Genomic DNA, 26,169 nt, shown 5'->3' with positions numbered 1-26,169 from the left:
GTTGCTTCTTGACCTGCATACAGGTTTCTCAGGAGACAAGTCAGGTGGTCTGGTATTCCCATCTCTTGAAGAATTTTCCAGTTTGTAGTGATCCACAGAGTCAGACTTTGGCATAGCCAATAAATCAGAAATAGATGTTTTTCTGGAACCAGTTCATGTACTGTTGAAGCCTGGCTTGGAGAATTTTGAGCATTACTTTACTAGCGTGTGAGATGAGTGCAATTGTGCAGTAGTTTGAGCATTCTTTGGCATTGCCTTTCTTTGGGATTGGAATGAAAACTGACTTTTCCAGACCTGTGGCCACTACTGAGTTTTCCAAATTTGCTGGCATATTGAGTGCAGCACTTTCACAGCGTCATCTTTTAGGATTTGAAATAGCTCAACTGGAATTCCAACACCTCCACTAGCTTTGTTCGTAATGATGCTTCCTAAGGCCCACTTGACTTTGTATTCCAGAATGTCTGGCTCTAGGTGAGTGATCACACCATCATGATTATTTGGGTTGTGAAGATCTTTTTGTATAGTTCTTCTGTGTATTCTTGCCACCTCTTCTTAATATCTTCTGCTTCTGTTAGGTCCATGCCATTTCTGTCCTTTATTGAGCCCATCTTTGCATGAAATGTCCCCTTGGTATCTCTAATTTTCTTGAAGAGATCCCTAGTCTAGTAACCCAAACTTAGACAATTCTCAGTAGCACTATAGTTAAGGTACTGGATTTTTGCAAGTTACTTGTCATTGTTTACTTGCTAAGTTGTATCTGACTCTTTTGCAATCCCATGTCCACGGCATTTCCCAGGCAAGAATACTGGAGTGGGCAGCCAGTTCCTTCTCCAGGGATCTTCCTGACCCAGGGATGAACCTATGTCACATACACTGGAGGGCAGATTCTTTACCACTGAGATACCAGAGAAGCCCACAGGTTCGCTTGGGTACTTGCTATCCATCCAATCAAATGCTCTCCATCTGTTGGGAAATGCCAGAATGAATTAACCCAATCGTAGACCTCAAGTAGCTTTATGGCTCCTAGCAGAGACAACATGTACACAGAAACATCTAATAGCAGGTAGAATGCAGTAGTTGATAATAAAATAGGAATTCTGAGAGGCAGTGACTTCTTTCGGGCTAGGGAAGGTAGAGAGATGAAGAAAGTTTTCCTAAAGGATGGAGAGGCATTTAGGTCTTGAATAAGAAAACTTGGGAGGGTGTAGGATCAGTGGTAGGGAATTCAGTGTGAGTGAGGGGAGAGAGCTAGGAGACTGTGTGGCCTATACATGAACAGGCAGCTTACTTGCACACTTTGGGTTTGAATTTGTTACAGGTTAGGCAATAAATACACATTGAATGAATTCATCATAGTTTTTCTAAATACAAAATTTTGAATAAACAATTAATATGCTCTATGTTTAAAATGGTTAAGGTAGGGACTTCCCTGGTGGTCGGTCCAGTGGTTAAGAATTTGCCTTGCGGTACAGGGGACATGAGTACAATCCCTGGTCAACAAACTAGGATCCCACATGCTGAGGGAAAGCTAGGCCTGTGCACCAAACTACAGTCTGTGCACCACAACAAAAAATCCCCATGCTAAAACTAAGACCTGACACAGCCAAATAAATATATACTTCAGGCTAATTATCATAAGTATGAAAGCATTTCTCTTATATGTTTTATTAGTGCTAGTATTCATAAAATAGAATTATGAAGCATCAAGTATGACAATCTTCTGTTGGCAAAACATTACTTCATTTTCTTTCCCAGCAGACATAAAATCTGATCATTCTGTTTCCATCTTTTCTGAAAAAGAAGTGGTCCTTAATGCAACTACTGGGTTGCATGTCTAAAGTCCTGGTTTCAACTTGTATTTATGGGGTCCCGTGGCAATGACAAATAGAACTAAGTACATACATCCAGGTCCATGGGGAGTGGAGCATGCTCAAAAATATCTGAGAACTAAGATAAATAAGGAGCTCTGAAAGAAATCAAGAAATGACTTAGAGAAAATAATGATAAGAGTTTCTGACTCATGCGTGTGCTCAAAATTGCCTTTCAGTTTGCATAGTGAGCTTTCAGTGGTGGGCAAGATCCCTGAAGAGCTGTCTACAAGGACTCATTTCTGCAATTTTGAACAAGAACTAGAACCAATACTTTATGACACTAACTAAAAGAGCAGTTTGAGAAACCACAAAGAGGTACACAGTTAAATTCAAATTACTGGCAAGCAAAGAAGTTTAGGAAACAGCAGGAGGAGGTCCATAATTCTTTGGGAGGAATAATGATTCTGCTGGCAAGTAAGTTCTTTCTAGAGAGATCAGTTTTGAGATGACAATTAACTCTTTTTGGTTAACAGAACACCATTTACACTGTTCTCTGTGATTCCCTCTTTTGGACCCTCTCAGGGAGCATTAGTGTTATATATATACACACACACACATGTACATACAAACATATGTTTACATGATATGAAGGTTCATTGCGTTGTTGTAAATTATGTAAGAGAAAATGTACTACAATCAGTGCCAGGAGACCTGAGATCTACTTGGCATAGTGCAGATACTTAATTAGCTGAATGGCTAGAGCAATTCAAATTCATTGCCTAGTCCATTGTTTTCTCTTCAGTGAATTAAAAGAAGATGGTCTGCATTAGTGTTCTTTAAATTTGGGTATACAAGAAACTCACAGAAGAGTAGAAAAAAATATAACTTCATAATTACTAATTGGAAAGTCTGTGTATTTTATTTTTTTTTAATTAATTTATTTCTTTTAATTGGAGGCTAATTCTTTTACAATATTGCTGTGGTTTTTGCCATACACTGACATGAATCAGCCACAGGTGTACATGTGTTCCCCATCCTGAATCCCCCTCCCATGTCTGTGTATTTTAAAGTATATAAGTACCCTTGTGGGCAAAAATACGCTTGTGTGCAGATAAGTGCATGATAAAACTATTTTTTTCCAATAAGGATCAAGAAAGTAAATGAAAGTGAAAATTGCTCACTTGTGTCCGACTCTTTGTGACCATGGAATTCTCCAGGCCAGAACACTGGCGTGGGTAGGAGCAAGAAATTCTGGTAGATACTGCTCTAGATGATCTCTAAGCACTTTCCCATCTTAAATATCTATGACCTGAATTGTTGTTTTTACATTTGCTTCAAGGACTGCATACTGAAATTCCCCCAAACACAAATCAGTCCCCTTGTGAGAGTACATTCATAAGTCCAATTTTTTCATAAGTCCAATGAAGTTAGCCTAGGTACCCAACTAATACAACTGGCTATATAATACTGTACTGTAATAAGTTTCTAATACTTTCCACACAAATAATACATAAGCAAACACAAAAACTAAAGCAAACATTTTTAATCTTACAGTGTGGTACCCTGAAAAGCACAGTAGTACCAGCGACATCATTGCTGCTTTTATACTTGCTTCTGGACATTGTGGGCTTGAAATAAAGATATGGTACTATTGTACCCTATATAGTACTAGACAGTAAAGTACATAAAAGTGCAAGGATGCATACATGTGACAAGCATGCTAGGTACCTGAACTAACTCACATGATTGGACATATGAACATGTTTGCATCTTTGAAAGCTTGCAACTTGAAGGTCTGTATGTAGGGGACTTACTGTATATGGAACTGAAGACTTACATGGGGCCACCACAGCTTCTGCTGGACTTCCTGACAACTAAATTACCAGTGTCCCTTCTTGACCTGGTCCTTCCCAAAGGCTGGGTCTATCGTGTTTCTCTTTGTATTGCCCCCAACCCTATAACAGTACCCAGCAGACATCAGACACTCAAAGGCAGGTCTGTCAAAGGAATAAATCTCTATTTCAAGAAATATTTATCTGCTGTAAAAAGAGAAAGCAGGAGAAACTATTTTTGATCCTCACATACAAATAGACATTTATCTGGATTTATCAGCGGCAGAGTCTATTTTCTTCTAATATTTAAATCTTCTTACTCAAGACTATTGTCACCTGTATATAGTCTCTGCTACGATAACATTATTCAGTAGTTCTTTTCTCATTAAAAGTTGATGAAGCCTTCAGATACAGAAGCTAAAAAATAAACATATATCACACAGAGCATGATTTTCTTTGACATTAAATGAAGACTTGAGGGGTTTCTAAGACTGGAGAATACTGCATTTTTGGACAGGATATATTGATTATATCATCAGAACACAGAAAGAGAACAAGTGAGAAAGAAAAAACTCTGACTTGCTCTCAGACGGCACTCTGAGGGGTTTTAAGGTTGATGGGCTATTTTTCCATGCCACACTTTTATTTATTTTTGATCTAGTAAAAAGAGACATTTCTGACAGTTTTCCTACACCACTGCTGAACATGAACTTGGAACTGAAAAGTCAAAGATTTAACAAAATGGAAATCTCCTTTAGGGAATTTGAAGGATTCCAAGTTTTCCAAGACTACAATTACAGTCTAATTCACCATATTGGGCAATGCTACAGTTGGCAGATGAAACATGAGTTTGTGGGATGAGAATATCTATATAGAAAACAGCACAAATCTACATTCTTATTCCTAGATCCTCCAATGCATTCAAGATTACTTTCTGTCCATGTTGCAAGGTTTATAAATTTCCATTTAAAACAAAAAAAAATTCCTTCAACAATGTAATATTGAGTACCTAGGCAAATTAATTTGAGGTCCAAAGGGAAGAAAAACACCTTTTTACTTAGTTCCCTGACTTTCCACCTTAAATGTTGGTGGTGTCAGGCTTCTTCCTTTTCAGTTTTCATTTCCTTGAAGTCAGCTGATACATGTACATACCAGTGTCACCTGTATCTAGTAAGCAGACTTGTTCCAGGTGTCTACACTCAATGGCCTTTACCTATGGAGGTTCCACACTTGCATAGAGTCCAGATTTTTGAATGAGCTAATTTTTGTGTCTCCCTCTATGACATGTATTCATTCACTTATATACCCCATTTTGCTGAAATGAGCCATTGATCCATTTGCTATAATTCCCAGTATCCTCAACTCCTCTTTCTCCTTCACCTGTATGTTAATTATTCATGCCATCTATCTTCTGACAAATTTCTACATGCTTGGGCAGAACATGGGCAACAGAGAAAGAGGTTTCTCTTTTCCCTATGCCTGCTGGCACCATGAGGAGATGTTAAATAATGATGGGAAATATTTACGGTGAAGAAAACAGAGGTAAATTTGTTCACTATTCAAGTTACATGTGCAATGTCGTTTGCATGTTGAAACTAGGAGCTATTTGGTTCAAGAAAGTGCAAGTGTGAGTTAATGAGTTATTATGCGAGGAAATATACTTTACACCTGTGTTTATTGGGATGGTGTCATTGAATGTTCACCCTCAGTTCAGCGAGCTGGTTCACAAACCCCCTTGAGAATTTTGGGTGTCTATTGCGGCAGCTTGAATGCCTAATAGTTTGAACCTCTGGCTTTATTTTTTGGCTTGAAAAACACTCCATGCACTTCATTTATTGTTGAATTGTTGGCTAATAAGTTGGACTCATATGGTCCTGTCAATATGAAAGCAAGAGCAGTTTGAAGCTGAAGTGTCAGCCAATGACACGTATTTAGAAGCTAAAACTGGCCAGACTTGATTTGAGAAACAAGGCAAACTAAGTCTTCTCCCGGGGATTTATTTACTGAGATCTAGAAATGTATTTCCCATCCAGTCATGCAATGTGTTCAGTGGCAGGACAAATGGAACACATTCACCTCTGAACTAGAAGCCTTCTTAAAGAGTTTCAGACAAGTTTTTGCCAAGCTGATGGAGATGAGAAGTAGTGAGCCAGCTTATGTACTCAGATCAAGTGAAGTTGCAACATGCCCACCAATAGTCATTTCATTTGGAAATCTTCCCTCCTTGTCTATTAAAAAAAAAAAAAAAAAAAAAAAAAAAGGCTTTCCCAGGTTCCACTTTTCCTGACTACTTACTCTACAAAAGCCTTTCAAGAGCTGACCTGACAGATAAGCAGGACCTGAGCTTTCAAGTGTCAGCTTTTCCTTATCATGACAATGTAATTAGGCCCTTGTCATTTGAAACCAATGGGAGAACAAACCTCGGTGATGGGATGGAATGAATTAACTTTTTCTGTTGTCCCTGATGCTTGTGTGTGCTGCATTCTCTCTTTCAGACATCTTGGTCAATTCCTTAGTGAATGGGCCAGGTGCCACTTGTTTTTACCCTTTTATGTTCATTTTTTTTTTTTTTTTTCAGAGTCTTTTACTCTCTAAAACAAGACTATAAAGCCCAATAGCATTGGTTAGTAATCAGGGCTGTTTTTTCTTTCAGATTTTTATATGTTTATTTTCTTAGATGAAAACCATCCTAAACTGAGTAAATAATGGGTTATACTGTTTAACTTTCTATATGAGAAAGTGAGGAATGCCAGCGGCCTCCCTCCTCCCTCTTCACTTCCAGCGGACATAAAATATGCGCCAGGAACCTAAAAATGGAAGCTGCCTTTATTACAGCAGTGCCTGGAAGCAGAGAAATCATTAGACGCAGTGTCAATGTTGCCATTAGAAATCTTACTCTTCGAGGGTTTAATGACAGTCCCTAAAAGTTTGCTTCTGGCAAAAACCTGACCCCCAAAGTCTCAGCTGGGAAACAGATTATAAAAATGAATTTTCAAACAACCTGTCCAGCTGTGCTTTTTGGTTATCTTTATAAACTGAAAAGTGGCTTCTGTGACAGGATTCAATTCCACCAGAGATTATGCTATAAATAATACTGCTGAATTATTTCCAATATTCAATTTAAAATAATGACTCAGTAACCTAATGGCTTTTAAAAACTTGGCCAAGAAAAATTCTACTTGATCAGAATTTAGGTATGCATATGTACCAGGTACCTCATAGAGAGGGTATCATGGGTCCTGTATTTACTCAAAAGCCATATTCTGTGTGTATGTATACAATGTCCTTGCACTACAAAATGATAAAATCCTTTCACCTCAGCAATAAAGAAAACTGAGATACCAATTAATAGGGTGACTTGTTCCAATCCCTCAGCAAATTAGCAGAAGAGTTAGAAATCTGAGACCCCTCAGTGGCTGATTTTGTAATCAGGGCAGACACTTGTACATACGTTCTCTTCCTTCTCTGCTGTCCCGGCTCGTGGCTTGTGAGGACTCCTTAAATTTCATTTCTATCTACACACCCTCATCTTCCAGAAAGACTTCTCACTAGCATTTGACATTCTGCCCAGTCTTCCTACATAAAACTTTTCTCAGACTGTGCTTATGTATTTCCAATAGCAGAATATCAGACCTCTGGGTAATAGAAATGCCAACCCTCATTTGCATGTCTAAAAGCCACTTGTTTCCATAAAACTAAGTTCTTCTATGTGACGACTGAACATTTGCAGGTGCAATTTCCAAGAGACTGAGATGAGGCGGCTGCAAATGTGGCCCTTGAAGCAAAAGATGATCAAAATAAATCAAATGATCATCATCAAATTAGTAACAACTGAAAGTGAAAGCAGAAAATTGTGGTAATGAGCAAACCCCCCCACACACCCACTGAAGTGTTCATAATGGATCTTACAAGGAGTTGAATTCAAAAAGAATAATGAACACTGTGAAAACTCTCTTTGTGAGCTTGATTCCTTTTGTTTGTGTATCAGCATGCACCTGGCATAAGACAGTCCAAGTATCTAAGCCTAGAGGCTGCGCTGTCCTTGAGCCTCTTTTCCCTTCTGAACTGTCACCAAGTTACACAGCTTTTTTTGTTGAAATACCCTCATGGATTATTCCTTCCCTTGTACTATTTAGATTTCTCTGTTTGCAAGCAGTGAAAACTAATTCTGGCAACTGTGATCAGAAGGGAATTCATTGGGGGGGAAGAGACATAAAGGCAGCTCCAGGGATCTGTGGCAGGAATAAAGGTTCCCAACAGGGTTTTGCTGTTGGAAAGTCCAGGTGCCAACAGTTACACATCCTTCTAACTTCCTCCTAAGGGTCCACACTCCCAGGAAGGAGTGTCTGGTTGACCTAGCTTCAGATGCTCCTTTTCTCTTTGGCAGGTGAGGATGGAGTACATTGGTTAACAAGATGGTATCTGATGGAGAAAGGGTAGTTCCCTCAGTAACATCAGGATGCTACTACCAGTGAAAGTGAGAATGGGTGCTGGGCAGCCAAAGCCAACATATGCCCACCATATTCTTGTAGACTAGGCTCTTGTTTCCCTGGGTCTACATGTCTCCATCTTCAGTTAAGAGTTAGAGAAATTAAATTGCAGCTTAATGTAATTTATGATACACCCTTTAGTTGATATATGAAACTGCTCTGAAATATCTTGACCAGTGGTCATAAAGAATCCATAAGAATGTTATCAGGGACTCCCTGGTTGTAGAGTGGATAAGAATCTGCCTGCCAATGCAGTGGACACGAGTTCGATCCCTGGTCGGGGAAGATTCCAGATGTTGTGAAGCAACTAAGCCCATGTGCTACAGCTACTGAGCCTGTGCTCTAGACCCCACGGGCCATAATTACTGAAGCTCATGCACCTAGAGAAATGAGAAACCTGTGCACTGCAACAAAGAGAAGCCCTTGCTCACCACAACTAGAGAAAGCTGGGTGCAGCAATGAACGCCCAGTGCAACCATAAATAAATAATATATAAAAAGAAAAGACTATTATCAGGAATAAGGCAGTCACTAACTTAGACACAGTCTGTTATTCATATTTTAGAAATGTTTCCTTTTGTTGAGCTAAAATCATTCATTCCATTGCTCAAAAGATATTGACTGCCTAGAATGCTTCAGCCACACTGTTGGTTCTGATATAGCTCTCATGAACCTGATAGTCTAATATAACTTTGGCCCATCAATCCTAATTCTACACATGAGCTCTGGTTCTATATTTCAGAACTGCAGATAGTAAATCAAACAGCATAGTGAGGTCTAGATGCACATAAACAAACGATAGCCATGCAGAAACTATCATGGAAGAAGTTTCCATCCATCATAGTATGCCAAAATATAAAATAGCTTAAAAAGTACTTAACAAGAAATTCGCAGGTCTAATGCGAAGACAACTATAAAAATTTACTAAGGGCCATAAAAGATGACTTGAATAAATGGAGAGACATAACGTATTCCTCTGTGGGAAGACTCAACATTGTAAAAACATCACTCCTCCTCAAATTAAACTAAAAATTTAATACAACCCTAACCATAGTCCTAAAGTTATTTTCTGCTTGAAACATAATGTTATTTTCAAGTGATTCTGGAACATAAACATGTGAGTATAGCAAAGAAGCTCTTAAAAATGGGGGAGGGGAATGAGAAATGGATCTATTAGCCATTAAAATGAACCATAGAGCTGAAATGATGAAAGCAGTGAAGACTAAAAGCTCAGTGGAACAACAGAAAGCCAGAACATATATAAACATATATGTACCTACATACATGGACATTATGTTAAAAATTCATAGGTTAAGGTTGAAAGGTATTAGGATGAGTGAACAATCTAGGAGGAAAATTAAATACTTGCTAATATCTCACACCTCATATCCCTCACATCAAAACAAATTTCAGTTTGGATTCTAATGTGAAAAAAAACCAGACACATATTAAAATAAAGTAAAATTATTATTAATAATATTGGACTTTTTAGGCAGAAATTACTTCCCTGGTGGCTTAGTGGTACAGAATCTGCCTGCCAACGCAGGTTCAGTCCCTGGGTCAGGAAGATCCCCTGGAGAAGTAAATGGCAACCCACTCCAGTATTCTTGCCTGGAGAATTTCATGGACAGAGGAGCCTGGAGGGCTAAGTCCATGGGGTTGCAAAAAAGTCAGACACAACTTAGCAACTAAACAACAATAAAGAGCAGAAATTAATAAAACTTGGAACTTTCTAAGGAAGAGCAAAACATGAACCTTGAAAATGTCTAAACCAAACTATTCCCTTATGTAAACAAACAAAATACAATATATTTAAAAGACAAAACCATGAAAGGAGAGCATTTGCAGCCTACATGATAGTCAACAGTTAATATTTTTGAATCAATAAAGAGCTTCTAAAATTTAATGTGACAAAGATAAACACTTCAGTAGAAAAAAAAGGACAAAGGGCATAGACAGGTAGTTCACCAAGGGAGGAATATAAATTGCCAATGATGACACATAATTAAAATCATTTCCTCAGTAAAAATATACCAATTTAAATCAGAATGAAATGGAGGTTGATTATCAAATTAGCAGGAGGGAATATGAATTCAGGGGGTGAAGATGTGAGTGAATGAGCTCTCTCTTACATTGTTGGTGGAAGTATAAAGGAATACAAATTTTCTGGAGAATAACTTGGATGTATTTTTCTAAGACATTAAAATTTTAGCATTTTCATTAACCCAGGAATTTTATTTTTAGGTAGTTATATAAATAGAAGTTTATATATCAAGCTAAAAGGATTATCACAGCAATCATATTAATAATGTTGAAAACTATAAATGATCAAAAGGTTGATATAATAAATTATAGCAAGTTAATATGTTATAGTGGGGCTTCCATGGTGGGTCAGAAGGTAAAAAATCTGCCTGCAATGCAGGAGACCCAGGTTTAAGTTTGGAAAGATCCCCTGGAAAAGAGAATGGCTACCTACTCCAGTATTTTTGTCTGGAGAATTCCATGGACTGAGGAGCCTGATGGTGTACAGTGCATGGGGTTGTAAAGAGTCAGACACAACTGAGTGACTAACACTTTCAGTGTAATACTAGGCAGCCATAAAAAATAATGTAGAAGAATATTTAATATCATGAAAATATTCACTATAAAATTGTCAAGTGAAAAAAATCATTTTTTAAAAATAAAAATATATTTACATACATATATTGTGTGCATGCTGAGTTGTGTCCAAGTCTTTGTGACTCCAGGGACTCTGGCCCACTAGGCTCCTCTGTCCATGGGATCTCCCAGGCAAGAATACTGGAGTGGGTTGCTATTTCCTTTTCCAGGGGCTCTTCCTGACCCAGGGATGGAACCCATGTCTCCTGCATTGGCAGGTGGATTCTTTACCACTGAGCCACCAAGGAAGCCCTTGCATATATTTAATTGTGTATATATACTAATATTTGCATATAATTAGATAAATTCAGAGAGATATTAACAATAGTAATTAATAGGCAGTGAGAATACAGGTAACTTTAATTTTATTTCCTTCAGTAAATCTACATTTTCCAAATTTTCTACAAGGAAAATGCCTTACCTTAGTAGTAAGAAAAAAATTTTTTTTAATATTATTCTGTTTAAAGCAACAGAAATCCTTCACCCCCCCCCAATGAAATCTTAGATGAAAACTCAATCTGTGGACCCAATGAAAGGGGTGGGGGTGCTCATTCGGTAGGCATCCTCTAGCCCCCACCTAGCAATGTCAGGGCTGGGGGAATTCTGCTGAGAAACTATTGTGTGTGAGCACCATTTCCAGGACATACATGAGGTATTCTTAGTGAGCCCATACATAGCCCCAGGATGGTTGGTTACTACTGTAGTTACTCATAAACTCTTTATACCTTATTTCATTTCATTCACTATATTCATCATCATGTTTATTCATTAAGCACTTTTTGAAAATTTTTCTATATTTTCAGCTTTGTATTATTAGTTTACTTGTGGATTAGAACTGAAAGTATTTTCTTATTACATGAAATATCCCCAGGGAATTGTAATTTAATACCACACTGTCAGATTTTATTGAAGGTTGATATGAGAAATGACTGCATAAAGAATGGATCTCCATCTTTCCTAAAACAATACACTGTCCGTTATGGTGCTCATAGGCCCTCATATAAAGATGTGTGTGATAAATACACCTAAAATTTTAGGAAAAAAAGCATACCCATTTTTATAAATAATTGTGACTTCCTTTTATAATACTGTGTTATTCCTGCACAACTCATGTTTCTCTTTTGGCTTTGGCTGCCAGAAAGCTCAGAGCCATATTTATTGCCAAACCTCAGCAATGAACAGCTGTCTCATTTTGCAGAACGACTCTATCCCAAAGCACTTGAGTGTCTAGCCTCAACTAAATGGTCCCATGATATGCATGGCTCTTGTTATGAGTTGCCTCAAAGCCAATTTAGAAATAGGCAGGGATCAAATAATAAACAAACACATAAGTAATATGGACTAAGCAGGCTTGGTCTTTAGCAGTACAAATGCTCACACTTAAAAAAGTTTGATTTGTATCAAACCCCTGTCCAACTTGTTGCTTAGCCTGAAGTCCTGTTCTGGTTAAGTGCTCCCCTGGATATAGCCGTGGGCACTTGGGTCTTTCTGCTACTAAAGCCCACACATGCATCCACTCAACTCATGACACTGGCTCTTTAGACGAGGTCTGCACGGTATCCAGTAAGGATATCAGGTCCGAAGTGTAGCCAAAGAGCAAGGCGCAGATAAACCAATAATTTATACTTGGACCACAACCTTAAAATGAGTTAAGAAAACATGATCTTGCTGAATTGGATCAGGAAACAGTAAGACGATTTTCACGCACAGAAACGATCTTAGGCATCGGGATATGTGTGTATATGTTTGTGTGTTCTACTACAATGTTAAACTGTAGACTAAAAAATATCAGGTGAGTTAAGATACTTTACCTTTTCAGAAGGTCAAATATGTATTTTTATTGTTAACATCGCTTACATTATTTTACACCATGTTAAGTGCTAAAAAGGGCATAGAATGTGGAGGAAAGGGAACAACAACTTTTTGAATGACTGATGTAAACTTTTTACTCCATTATTTCATTTAAGAGACACTAAGTATCCATTTTCTTTGCAATGCATAAGCTCTTTAGCAACCTCTCTAATAACAAGGCAAGGCTCCAATACAATGGATGTTGTGTTAGAATGGTTTGGAATGATACAGGGCCTGGTTGGGTGGACTCTGGTAATGTAGTCTTGATTATAGTGTCATAAAAGCTGGCAGGTGGCTGTTTGTATCAGCAACAGACACTCTCAAAGCCTGTGGAAACAGCCTGGTTCCCCGTGGCTATAAGTAAGGTGGGTCAGATGCCTGGGGCAACAGATTATCCTTAGCAAAAAAGACCTGCCACAGCTTTCACAGGAGAGCCCAACCAGCCCAGAAGCAAGGGGACCAGGCAGGCGCCTGGGACCCCAACTATCTTCCTACTCTTGGAGGCCTGCCTCATATTCCAAAGACAGAATTTCATTCAAGGTAGCAGGGCTTGGTGCCCATGAGCCCAGGCTCTGGAATTAGATGTTCTAGTCTGAAATCCCAGCTCCTCCACTGGCTCTTGGCCAAGTAAACGGCTTATAGTCCCTAACGTTGGGTTTTTTCTGTAAATTAACGCGAACATCCATGAAAAGCAGTTAGCCAGCACCTGGCTCACTGTAAGCTTTCCCTATATCAACTTTTATTATTATTTACACTTAAAGTACCACTTATTAAAATGCGAGAACCCCTGGAGGCATACCTTATTCCCAGTTAGCATTTTCGGGGGGTGGGGTCTCACCACCTGAAATTCAATTAAGATGTAGCAAACAGCAAGGGATCCAGGACTCAAACCCGGGAGGAGGAGGGAACTAGGCCAAAGGAAAGAAACAGCTCTGACATTTTGCTCAGAGCCACGGTGATTCTTCTACACGGAAAAGCACCCAATCGTTGCAGCTACCCAAGCGTAAACCCTCGCTATTGCAGAAAGGCAATCTAATTGCAGAATTCAGATACGGGATGCAAGCTGTGGGCCTCCCTTCTTCCCCACTCCTCCCGGGGGACCTTAGGGACTGCCTCTTTCTCCATCAATCATTCCATCTCAGAGGACTCTACATAGAGACCTTCTAGGGTAACAGACACTGAACCGAAACCACCCTGTTTTCTGGTTTGCCACCGAATATAGGCAAAGATTTTTAAACACAGTTGGGTGTGGCCAGGCGCACACCCGGAGAGACCGCCTATGTGGGTGTCGCTGCTAACAGCCAATGGAAAGCCAGCACTCATTCCCACAAAGCCGCCGTGCATCCCTTCACACTCTGCGCGGAGATTCCCTACGTGTAAAGCCATCATCCATCTGTACATCGGTCATTTGTAGATTTCAACGTCCCCTTCCTGACCAGTAAGGAGAGAAGAGGAATCAACACTTTGGAAACTTCCAATTAAGCTGTCATATAATGGATGCATTTTTTTTTTCTCCCTGGGGTACCCAGGAGAGGTTGATTCTGACACAAGCCATTTCACTCCTGCAGGGTCAGGGAGGGGGACTTGGTGAGGGGCGGGAAACACAAGTATTCACACATCCAGTGGGCTGCTCAGTACGAAGCACTGACCTGTTAGGCCAGCGGCCTCAGCAGACAGAAAGGCGCTCCAAGACAGGAGGAAAAACAGGCCCGTTTCCAGCATAGGGAACTCGCACAGTTTGGTAAATTTGGTCAAGTGACAAAGAGGCGTTAAGGGAAACAACAATTGCTTTTATGAATAAATCTCCCTCTTGGCTGAGAAAAACTCCTCTGGTGGTGATAGTTTTAGAGGAGAGAACCGATTCTCAGACCTGTTTCTCTTGCTGAGACTCCCTTTGAAGGCCGGCGTGAGTCATGCTTCACTGGGGGCTGAACACGGCTGTAAAAACGCAAAGTGGTCTTAAGATTAAAAAAGATGTCTTTTTCCAAAAAATAAATAAATAAATAAATAAGATGTCTTACTAAGAGGATGAAGTCAGCTAAGGGGACACATAATGCCCCTTAAATTTGGCCTCAACCCTTTGGGTGTGCCCTTCAGGAGATGGCAGATCTGGGAAAATAAAATCAAGGAGAGTGCGTCTGCCCAGCCAGTCCACACTCCCAGGAGTGGCCTCCCAGGCCACTGCTCCCCAGGGAATGCTGGTCTATGGACAGATCACCTTGAAAAGCCTTTTCTCTTAGGGATGGAAACTGGATCAGGAGGAGCATTTTTGTTCAGTGATGGGGAAGCTGCCCAGGCTCTCTTTGCATAAGTAGGATGGAGGAAAATGTGTATTATTTCTAAGTCAAGCAAGATGCCCTTTGGCAGGCAATTGTTCATTTTGGCCAGGATGACACTTGGCCAATCGTCTATAAATTGCAAGTAGAACAAAGGCACAGTGATTGGAGCCATGCAGAGAATGGGCTTTGGGGAGATGATTAGGAGTATGCGATGGACGGGAAAGGGCTACAACTGCAGTTGTATCCACCATTAGGCAGAAAATGCCCTGACAGACAAGGAAATGTTACATTGCAATTTTATGTTTCTGGAAAAAAAATCTAAGGGAGATTCCACCTTAAGAGATGTTTAGCAGCCAGGCAGGGAAGCAAAAAGCATGACCTCTGGAGTGCAAGGTCTGGGTTTGAGTCCTAGCTTTGCCAGTCACTGGCTGTGTGATCTCTGAGCACTGTGATAACCTCTCTGAGCCTTATTTGTATCCAAGGTGAACGGGCATAAGAATAACACCTATCCCCACAGTGTGAAGGGTAACATGAGATGACAATATTAAAAATGTTTTGTAAAGTCTTAGAAACCACACAATACCGAGGATTATATTGTGGTTGGGAGCATGACCTCTAGAAGGCAACTCTACCTGGGCTCATATTCATTGTATATCAGCTTAGATGTGAACCTTGGCCACACTATGCTTTGGTTCTCATGTCTGAAAATGGGCATAAATAGTGCAACCTACCTTCTGGGTACATAGAAGAGTGCCTGGAATGTGACAAAGGATGAGTAAGTTTTTCAATTAGTGTAATTTAAGTGAGTCTGTTTTGTGAAACCTCTTTTCTGGAAAGAGAGTCAGTAAGGATGTGGAAGCAATTCTTTATCAGGAGTACCCCTTTCCCCAGATCTGATCCAATGTCAGGGCAGACTTCAAGTCTCCAGGAATTTTTTCCCTTCTCTTATCAAAATCTGTTCACTTATGTGTTCATACATTTCCTGCACATCAGGCAGAGAAAAGTTCCAATCTCAGCTCTTCTACTTCATGCCATCCCTGGGGATGAAAGCCTGGGTTTAAGTCCTGGCCCTAAAATGTCCTAGCTGTGTGGCCTTGGACAAGTTGTCTAAAATTATGTGTCAGTTTATTCAGCTGAAAATTGAGAGAATAATAGTATCTCCTTGCCAGGATTCTTATAAAAACTCTCTGAGATAATCTATGCAAAATATAAAAGATAATGGGTGGCACTTGGTAAGGTTCTCAACATATATAAGATGATATTACTATCATGCCCATTATGACTGACATGTGACTCAGAGTGAGCTATGAATACTTAATCTCCTTATGTATAAAGCAGAAATAATAATAATTGTTCTTATAGGGTAAATTCAAATGAGGAGATATATATAAAGACACATGATAGACATTCACAAAATGTTGCGATCATTGCTATTGTTCATTCACTAAGTTTTGTCTCACTCCCTGCAACCTCATGGACTGCAGCATGCCAAGCTTCCCTGTCCTTTACTATCACCTGAAGTTTGCTCAGACTCATGTCCATTGAGTTGGTGATGCTACCTAACTATCTCACTATTATTCAGTTCAGTTCAGTCGCTCAGTCATGTCCGACCCTTTGCAACCCTACGGACTGCAGCACACCAGGCTTCCCTGTCCATCACCAACTCCCAGTGCTTGCTCAAACTCATGTGCACCAAGTCGGTGATGCCATCCAACCATCTCATCCTTTCATCCCCTTCTTCTCCTGCCTTCAATCTTTCCCAGCATCAGGGTCTTTTCCAATGAGTCAGTTCTTTGCATCAGGTGGCCAAAGTATTGGAGCTTCAACTTCAGCATCAGTTCTTCCAATGAATATTCAGGACTGATTTCCTTTAGGATTGACTGGTTTGATCTCCTTGTAGTCCAAGGGACTCTAAAGAGTCTTCTCCAACACCACAGCTCAAAAGCATCAGTTCTTTGGCACTCAACCTACTTTATGGTCCAGCTCTCACATCCATCATGACTACTGGAAAAACCATAGCTTTGACTCGATGGATCTTTGTTGGCAAAGTAATGTCTCCTCTTTTGCTGTTTAGGTTGGTCATAGCTTTTCTTCCAAGGAGCAAGCAAGCGTCTTTTAATTTCATGGCTGCAGTCACCATCTGCAGTGATTTTGGAGCCCCTGAAAATAAAGTCTTTCACTGTTTCCAGTTTTCCCATCTATTTGCCATGAAGCGATGGGACTGGATGCCATGATCTTTGTTTTTTGAATGCTGAGTTTTAAGCCAGCTTTTTCACTCTCCTCTCACGTTCATCAAGAGGCTCTTTAGTTCCTCATTATCATTACTATCATCATTACTATTTCTCTACTCCAAACAACATGTGACCTCCATTGTAATTCCCCTTAATAATTAAGAGGCAAACAAAAGGGGAGCAGTGATCAAGAGTGTGGTCTGGGTGCGGTCTGTCTCTTGGTTTCATTCCCTGGGTTTGACCTAGTTGCGTGACCTTGGGCTTATGCTTTCTAAGCTTTTCTTTTTTTCCAGGAAAAATAGCATCTGTGTGATATGACCATTGTGAAGATTAAATGAGGTATTACATGTAAAACAAGTAGTAGGGAGCCTGATGTATCACCAGTACTGGGTACATTGTTAACCATTATTTTTTTGTTGGAAATCAACCCTACCTATTCTGACTTATTTTTGTCAATGGAGTTGACATTCTCCAGGACAAAAAGTTGACATCCCAGGACAAAACTTTTGGGTGGTCTTTTGATTTTCTCCTCTTATTTATCTCATAGAACCAACCAATCACTGAGTCCTAGAGGGTCTTCTACATTGACCTCTTTTCTGGCTTTCTCCTACAGGTCATTATCACAGTCTTCTTTGATTTCAATCTTCCTCTTCTCATTCATCCTTCATACCAGTTCCTCATTTATGTTTTAAACACAGGACCTTCAGTGTGTCATGATCCTTGGAGAAAACTTCAGTCACATATTGTGGACTATAGAGAGATGCTCAGGCTTCTTTGAGTGGCACGCCAAGGTGCTCCACAAGCTGACCCCTTTGCACTTGTGTCTGCTCATTTTGCATTGCTCACCAGCCCAAGCTCTATGGTCCTCTCTGGAACAACTGCTCTAGGCCATGTCAGTGTCCCCCAACCCCCACTCGTGACCTTTGTGAATACTGATCTTCTTGTGAATCACCTATATGGTCTTTGCCTGCATCTTACCTATCTTTCAGGTCAAGCTTAAGTCCCACACTGCATGTAAACACTGCTTTTCAGGTTATTTTCCAGAATCATCAGATTGGCCAAGAGTCTGTTGGACTTTTCCAGACATGGCGGCCTCATCCTTATATTTTTATAACCTTAATAAGGTGGCTGCAGCTTTAGCACTCACTTTCTATCCAACTCTTTCTGTAGAGCTTGTCTTTCCAAGCCTGTCATTAGTTGGAGGCAGGGTCCATGTTTTATTCATCTTCTGACTTATCTGAGAAAGCTTTAATAGAACCTAGCCTTTTAGCAGTTGCTCAGTGAACTGTTGGGTCAGTCCTCATGGAAAAAGAGTCTAACATTTTGCTTTCTTTGCCTTGATCCCTGACCCCTCTTCCACCATTCTCCTTTAGTCCTTCCCTTTTCCCCCAAGATCTCTAATCCTTTGCCCTGCCTCCTCTCTCTGGACTCTGTTAAGCCCACATACTTGACATTAGCCTTCTGGTTCCTCCTAGAATCTGACATTTTTGCCCCATATAACTGCTGTGAGTGAGGAGACCACCAGACAAGCTTCTTTCCCTGACTCAAGTTCTCTAGGAGCTCCGCTCATCCTCCCACCTCTCTACTGAAAAAGAGGGGGTAGGATGACACAATTGCCTGGATATGGCAAGCATCATTTCTAAGTTGCCTGCTGCTCTTCTTCCATAAAATAGCTATGGATGCTCATTTAAACCCACAGTGATTCTTGTCTTAGCCAACCCTCTGAACTAGTGATTGATATGAGTTTAAAAAGGGTGCAGAGAATACTTAGTATGTCACTCTTGAGTCAATCCTGTTTTATTCTTGACATTGGATATTCACTTCTTCCTCTTGATCTTAATATAGCCAAGCCTGATTTCCCCCTGGCCACCTATATTCTTAGGTGAGAATTTTTCAAGACTGTTGATATGCTGGGATCAGACAATATGAGCAGTCCTAGAATTGGCCTTGGACAGGAAAAGAGCCTGGCCCCCTCCCTCTTCCCCTGGTACCAGCCTACGCTTCAGAATCAAGATGGCCCCAGTGGTGCTATAATGGTGCTACACTTGAACAAGACCATCTAGCCATTTCCTGGTCTGGAGTTTGTTAGTCCTCAGAAACATCCCAAGGATGTTGCCTGCTCTTGACGGTCCCCAGCTTCCCACACACAGACAAAGGATATCAGTGCTGTGACAACAGCATATGCAGACCCCATGGCAAATGAGCCAGCGAAGATCCCCAGGAAATTCCCCACGGACTGGAAAAATGCTGCGGCGTCAAATGTGTTTGGATTCTCCTTGGGACTGTAAATGGATATAGAACTGAAAAGAGAAGAGGGTGAAGGTTAGTCAGAGACTCCTATCTCATGGCCCAAACATCAGAAGTCAGAATTTAGCACCCAATTTTGGGAAAGACACCTTCTCCTAAGAGGTTAGGTGCTGGTTGGAAGCATTCAGTGGAAACGGATGAGGACAAGGAGAGGCGGGGAAGGCCCTTCCTTATAGCCCAATCCCCTGGTATCCATATATTGTTGCCAGTCAGTAAACATTTTCATATTGGAAGGGTCGTAAAGAATATTGTTTCTGAGCAAACTAGGCATTAAAACATGGTAGGTATATATGGAATCTGCTGAGGAGATAGATAACTGTGAATTATTTAGTGGCCATATGTCTTTGGTGCTGTTATATATTCACACATGTTCCTGATAAAAAGTGCACTTTTATGGCCTGTGCACAAATGGGCGATACAAATCACAGCGTGCACAAAATATTCTGCCGTGATCTTGTCATAAACCACAAAGCATTGCTCCTCTCCAGTGTAACCCTTCAGAAACAGAGCCCAGACGACATTCAGAGCATCACAGGATTAACCTCTGGGGAGAGACAAAACCCTCATTTTCCCACCGAAACAAATGGCAGCAGCTGTCTGAGGTCATCTTTTATGCCCTGATTCTGGGGGCTGCCAACAGATTTATATCCACAGAGAAAAATCAATCCACCAATAGGTGGTTTGTTCACTGAAATATTTTTGAAGACGTTATATTTGCTGTTTTTTTCAGCCAGGGCCTCAAATCCTACAGTGTTGATGTAAAAGACAAGGTGTGACCTATTTTAGGAAACATGAGCTCCATCTTGTAGCATTAACATGACAGATATGCTAGAACCAGTTTTGTTGGGGAGACTAAAAAATCCCTTTTCAGGTGGGTTTTTTTTTTTTTTTTTTTTGCAGTTTTTATTTTAATACAAGTTCTTTAAAACTAATCAGACAAAATCAAGAGTTTCTCAGTGGTTTCTGGAAAGAACTTTGTAGCCTTGTAGAGAGCAAACAGGATACCAGACACACTGACTTGAGATTAGATGGGTGTTTACAGAGATGTAACTGAATCTTTTATGGCTTGGATGATTAAAGTATCTTAACTCTCTGACCTGACTTTTTGTGTCTGGAGACTAAGAGAGTTAAGAGAGAGCAGGGAGAGTGGATTCCAATTCTCCTCCAGGAAAATGTGTGGCATAAAAAAGGTAGTTTAAAATGTTTCTAGTTTTTCCCTGGATGTCTTTAAACCCCCAAAGTAGGCCAAACACTTCTGCTTTGATCACGTAATTGGATAAGGAAGATAAATGTGGATCTCAAATGGAGCCCTGAAATGTATGCGAGAAAGGGATTGCCTTTGAAGTGTTTTTCTTTTTGTAAAGTGTTGTGCTTTGCAGGAAAAAAGGAAATGAAAACCCACATTTGGGTCCTTTGTGGCTGACAGTCCTGGGAAAGGGTGTAAATCCATGGCCATTCTGAAATTCAGTGTCCACAGCTGTGTGTGTGTGAGTTGATATGAACATATTTCTTCATTTCAATGAAGAAATGATCGTGACAAGAAAACATTTCAGTTGCAGTCTGCCTTTGAAACACAGGTTTTTGCACAGTCACACTCTTTTGTAAATAATTATGTTAATTCCTAAGGTTGCTCCCAGCAAATCTGATCCTTAGAACAAGCATCTCTTCACCCCCATCTTCACCTTCACGCTCCCCAGAAGTGTTTTCTCTGTCCTGATGTTTCCCCAGCTTGAAGTAGCATCATCACATCTTTTGGCCATATTCTGTATGATTATTTATGTAATGTTTGTTTTTAAACTAACTCATTTTTATTCAAATGCAAAACTGAAGTGTTAGCTGCTCAGTGGTGTCTGACTTTTGCAACCCCATGGATTATAGCCTGCCATACCGCTCTGTGCGTGGGATTTCCCAGGCAAGAATCCTGGGGTGGGTTGCCATTCCCAGTGCCATTCCCACTGGAGTAGTAGCAAAGGCAAGGAGTCAGAGAATTGAGGGAGCTTAAAGGTAGAATCCCAGGTGGCTCAGATGGTGAAGAATCTGCCCATCAATACAGGAGATGCAGGTTCGATCCCTGGGTCTGGAAGATCCCCTGGAGGAGGAGATGACAGCCCACTCCAGTATTCTTGCCTGGGAAATCACATGGACAGAGGAGCCTGGTGGGCTACACAGTACATGGGGTTGCAAAAGAAACAAAAAGTGACTGAACAACACAAAGGTAGAGGCATAGAGTTATGGCAGGAGACTGGGAGCACGTGTTTGAGCACTGGCGGGGGGTAAAGGCAGGTAGATGGCATCACTCAAAACTTTAAACCCCATGTTAAGAATATACAAAAAGCCTTCACATTTACATCATGCTTAGTCCTCTTATGCCTGCCTTATAACTGTGCTTGATCTGATAACATCTCTGCCAGGTAATTAGGGCGCGAATGTTTATCTTTCCTCCCTTTGCTGAGAAACTAAGAGTCAGGGAAATAAAGATCTATAGTCACTAAGTTCCAAATGTAGATTTCTTGTTTCTACCTTGAAAAAGTGATTTATTAGGAGGAAAACCTAAACCTACATCAGCATAGTTGAGTGAGTGTGGCTGTGATGTAAGGGCAATTGGAGTTCAGGTGCCAGAACCTTACATTTCATGCCTGGATGGAACATAAGCGGTGTCCTCACAAATGCAGGCAGAGTGCAGAACATGTGTGTTGTGTGAGGCAACAGCACCCTCTCTCCTGTTCTACAAGCAAGCAAGAGACAGGGCTTATCCTGGTAACCTGCTTTCATGTCTGGCTTCTGCTCCAGCACTTAAGCTTTGTGGTGTCTGGCCTGGGTCTTGTTCTTCTTTGTATGCCCAGGACATAGCCTGGTGCCTGGCCCATGGCAGACTATATACAGTCTGAGGAAATGAGGGCAGGTTGACTGGAAGTCAGAGGGGAAAAAGGAAGAAATGCAGGAAGGAAGGAGTCTTGCCAAAATGAGTCATCTTTAAAATAAATCATCTACAGATTTTTATTAGGCATTGGTGATATGTAGATATAATGAAAATAGTGAAGGACAGGGAAACCTGGCATGCTGGAGTCCATGGGTTGCAAAGAGTCGGACATGACTGAGCGACTGAACAGCAACAATATGTTGCCCTGTTGAGAAATATCAATAATCTCAGATATGCAGATGGCACCACCCTTATGGCAGAAAGTGAAGAAGAACTAAAGAGCCTCTTGATGAAAGTGAAAGAGGAGAGTGAAAAAGTTGGCTTAAAGCTCAACATTCAGAAAACGAAGATCATGGCATCTGGTCCCATCACTTCATGGCAAATAGATGGGGAAACAGTGGCTGACTTCATTTTTCCGGCTCCAACCACTGCAGATGGTGATTGCAGCATGAACTTAAAAAGACGCTTACTCCTTGGAAGGAAAGTTATGCAACCTAGACAGCATATTAAAAAGCAGACACATTACTTTGCCAACAAAGGTCTGTCTAGTCAAGGCTATGGTTTTTCCAGTGGTCATGTATGGATGTGAGAGTTGGACTATAAAGATAGCTGAGCACTGAAGAATTGATGCTTTTGAACTGTGGTGTTGGAGAAGACTCTTGAGAGTCCCTTGGACTGCAAGGAGATCCAGCCAGTCCATCCTAAAGGAGATCAGTCCTCAGTGTTCATTGGAAGGACTGACGTTGAAGCTGAAACTCCAATACTTTGGCCACCTGATGCAAAGAGCTGACTCATTTGAGAAGACCCTGATGCTGGGAAAGATTGAGGGCGGGAGGAGAAGGGGACGACAGAGGATGAGATGGTTGGATGGCATCACCAACTCGATGGACATGGGTTTGGGTGGACTCCGGGAGTTGGTGATGGACAGGGAGGCCTGGTGTGCTGCGGTTCATGGGGTTGCAAAGAGTCGGACACAATTGAGCGACTGAACTGAACTGAACTGTGGTTACTTTTAAGGTCATCAATTCAAGCCTGAAGGGGACACTTGAGATTCTTAACTTGAGCTTCAAAGATCTGATCCTTCTTGGCTGTATGGCCTTGGGTGAGTTACTTCATCACTCAGGTTCTGTTTCAAAGTCTATAAAATGGACCTAGTAGTACTTATACTCCAGAAATGTGTGAGGATATGAGGTATATTTAAACACCTATATATATAGGTGTTTATATATATATATATATATATATAAGGACTTCCTTAGGGTATCCAGTGGGTAGGATTCTGCACTTCCACTGCAGGGGGCACAGGTTCAATCTCTGGTCAGGGAACTAAGATCCCACATGCTACAAGACCAAAAAATAAATAAATAAATAAATAAGATGAAAAAAAACCCAAAGAACTCCTATACATTTATCTTATAGGTTGTAGGGCCATTCATTGAGTGCTGGTAATGTGCACAAAATATAAGACTCTCAAAGAACGTTGCCCATCATCATTACCACCACCATAATTGCATAATCATTGTGCTAAGACCTTCCACAGGCTCACAATGACTGAACCAGGCCTCGGGAGGAAATGGCCATAGAAGTGATGCTAGTTGGTTTTGTGTGGAGCTCTTGGCTCCATGGAGAAGGAGGAAAGGAGCATCCTCAGCAGCCTGGATGACAATGTGCTCCAGGACAAGGACAAGCCAGGACACCGACCTTGAGTCACACCTCCCCATGTTTCACCGGGGACATTCTGCAGGCAAAGCCCTCTGGCTTCTGGTGAGGGATGGGGCCAAGAAAGAAGGGGCCTTGCAGCCCAGGGATGTTGAATATTTTCTGACTGCCAGGATTTTAGGAAATTATTCCTCCAGGCTCGACGCCCTGGCAAAGGAGGCATCTTTCTGGGCTCTATGTTTTAGCTGCAACACAAAGCCTCTAGATTATGGAGCATCAGCTACAGAGGGTGTTTTCAGAAACAACCAAGGGTTTGGGTAGCATGTGTAGTTTTCCAACTTCAGCCTGACAAAGGAAGGACAATCACGTTCCGGCCAGCCCTACTGCTGGTTTCAGCACTTTGGACTTAAAAAGTAAATCCCTCCTCCAGTGCACCAAGGGAGCTGTTTGAACCATTAGTGGACGCAAGTACTAGACTGAGAAGAGGTGGGGAAGAACTGGACTTTGTGGTGCTTGCTCTATGAGACACCACTCTGAAGATGCGCTGTTTATAGCATAATCTGGTGAAGGTAGATCTGTGATCTGCAGATTTCTGAAAAAGAATATTTGAGTTGGATAGAACCAATATCCTTGAAAATAATGTGACCAGAACTACACAGTGGTGCTTAAATATTCATCTTATAAATTGGAATTAAGACCAGGTTATTGATTCATTCTGTTCAGGAACAGATTATTCAGCAAAAACTAGTTTGATGGTCGTGTATTGCATCCAGTCTTAGAAATAAATGTGCGTATCTTTTATTCAAAATTTTTGAAATGGATGAAATAGCCTACATTCCTTTGAAGAGAGCAACATGAATAAGGATCACAGTGCTCACTGTATCATTTAAGGTTCACAGACATGACTGAAACTCCAGTGTTCTCCACAACCCATCTTTTCATCTTTCCGACGTTCCTACAGGGAACCCCCTGGCAGCTTAGGTAGTGTTAAGAGCATAGTACCTGAATCTGAGACCTGGGTGCGAATCTCAACTCTGCCACTTACTGGCTGTGTGACCTTGACCAAATTACTTAGACTATATGCCCTTCAGTTTCCTATGATGATGGTTAAAAATGATAATAAAATGATAGTAATAATAAATATATCTATCACATAAGGTTGCTATGAGAATTCAATCAATTAATGTTTATAAAGCATTTGAAATGGGCACAAAGTCAAAACTAGATAAGCATTTCTTAAGTAAATCATCCTTCTTCAAATAACCCCTCCTCCTCCTTCTTCTACTTTGTCTTCTTCTTGCCCTGAATCCTCTTCCTTCTTTTCCTCCTTCAGCTTCTTCTTGTCCTTCTTCATTGTCTGTTCTTTCCCTCTGTCTCTTTCTATTGAACTGAGAGATTGGTTTAGTTCTAAAAGAAGTATCCCAAACTAGATGTCCAATCAGTACTACCTCAAACAAATTAGAACTGAGATGTCATTAACTGTCTCACACTGACTAGTCCCTGGTCTAGAATCTCTGGGTATCAGGTATCATTTGATCTTACAAATTGTTTTGTATATAATGGAATGTGGTGTGTGTTCTCAATAAATGCCAGTGATGAGGAAGAAGGAGAAAGAGGTGGGGAGGAGAAGAAAGAAGAAGAGGAAGCAGGGGAGAAAGTGTTGAAATTCTGCTGAGAGTGACGATGAGATCATGTATGGAAAGGAGTCTGTAAATGGAACCACCATCCCTGCTGCCAATGACCCCTTCCAAAATGCTGTGCATCTCCCCACTCTGGACCCTACTGAGTCATCTCTCCTGATTCTTACAATCTTTTCAAGACCACCCAGTCTCCATCACCACCCCCTCCTGTTACTCTTTACTGGTGCTGCTAAATTATTTTCCCCATAATTACTCACCGACGTTACTCAAAACCTCAAGCTCCTGGGCAGCTGTTCTTTCCTAAAGATGCTCTCCCTCTGATTGGTCCTCCCAGCTCCTACAATCCACTCACTGTTCTGAGTGTCTGGTTGGAACAATCTACTTCTGTGTCTCCCAGTTCAGTCTCACTTCTCCTGTTAACACGAATCAATGCCACTTTAAAATTTTACAAGGAAAGTTTTAAGCAAATAGATTGCATTCCTTTTAGAATTT

The 26,169-nt window shown here is 40.8% G+C and overlaps 1 protein-coding gene across 1 annotated transcript in view; it reads right to left on the bottom strand.

The window, feature by feature from the left end:
• The window catches only part of SLC9A9 (solute carrier family 9 member A9), a 647,359-nt gene that overhangs the window by 313,101 nt on the left and 308,089 nt on the right, over positions 1 to 26,169 (bottom strand). Inside the window, exons 7-8 of the mRNA XM_043474178.1 lie at positions 19,313 to 19,451; positions 14,291 to 14,396 (exon numbers count right to left, since the gene is read on the bottom strand). Of these exons, the coding sequence (XP_043330113.1) occupies positions 14,291 to 14,396; positions 19,313 to 19,451 (245 nt within the window). The remainder of the gene's footprint in view (positions 1 to 14,290; positions 14,397 to 19,312; positions 19,452 to 26,169) is intronic.

Source organism: Cervus canadensis, chromosome 7 (genome assembly GCF_019320065.1).
Source record: "Cervus canadensis isolate Bull #8, Minnesota chromosome 7, ASM1932006v1, whole genome shotgun sequence".
NCBI classification, from domain to species: domain Eukaryota; kingdom Metazoa; phylum Chordata; class Mammalia; order Artiodactyla; family Cervidae; genus Cervus; species Cervus canadensis.
The sequence above is the reverse complement of the archived record's forward strand: the minus strand, read 5'-3'. Positions and strand labels throughout refer to the sequence as shown.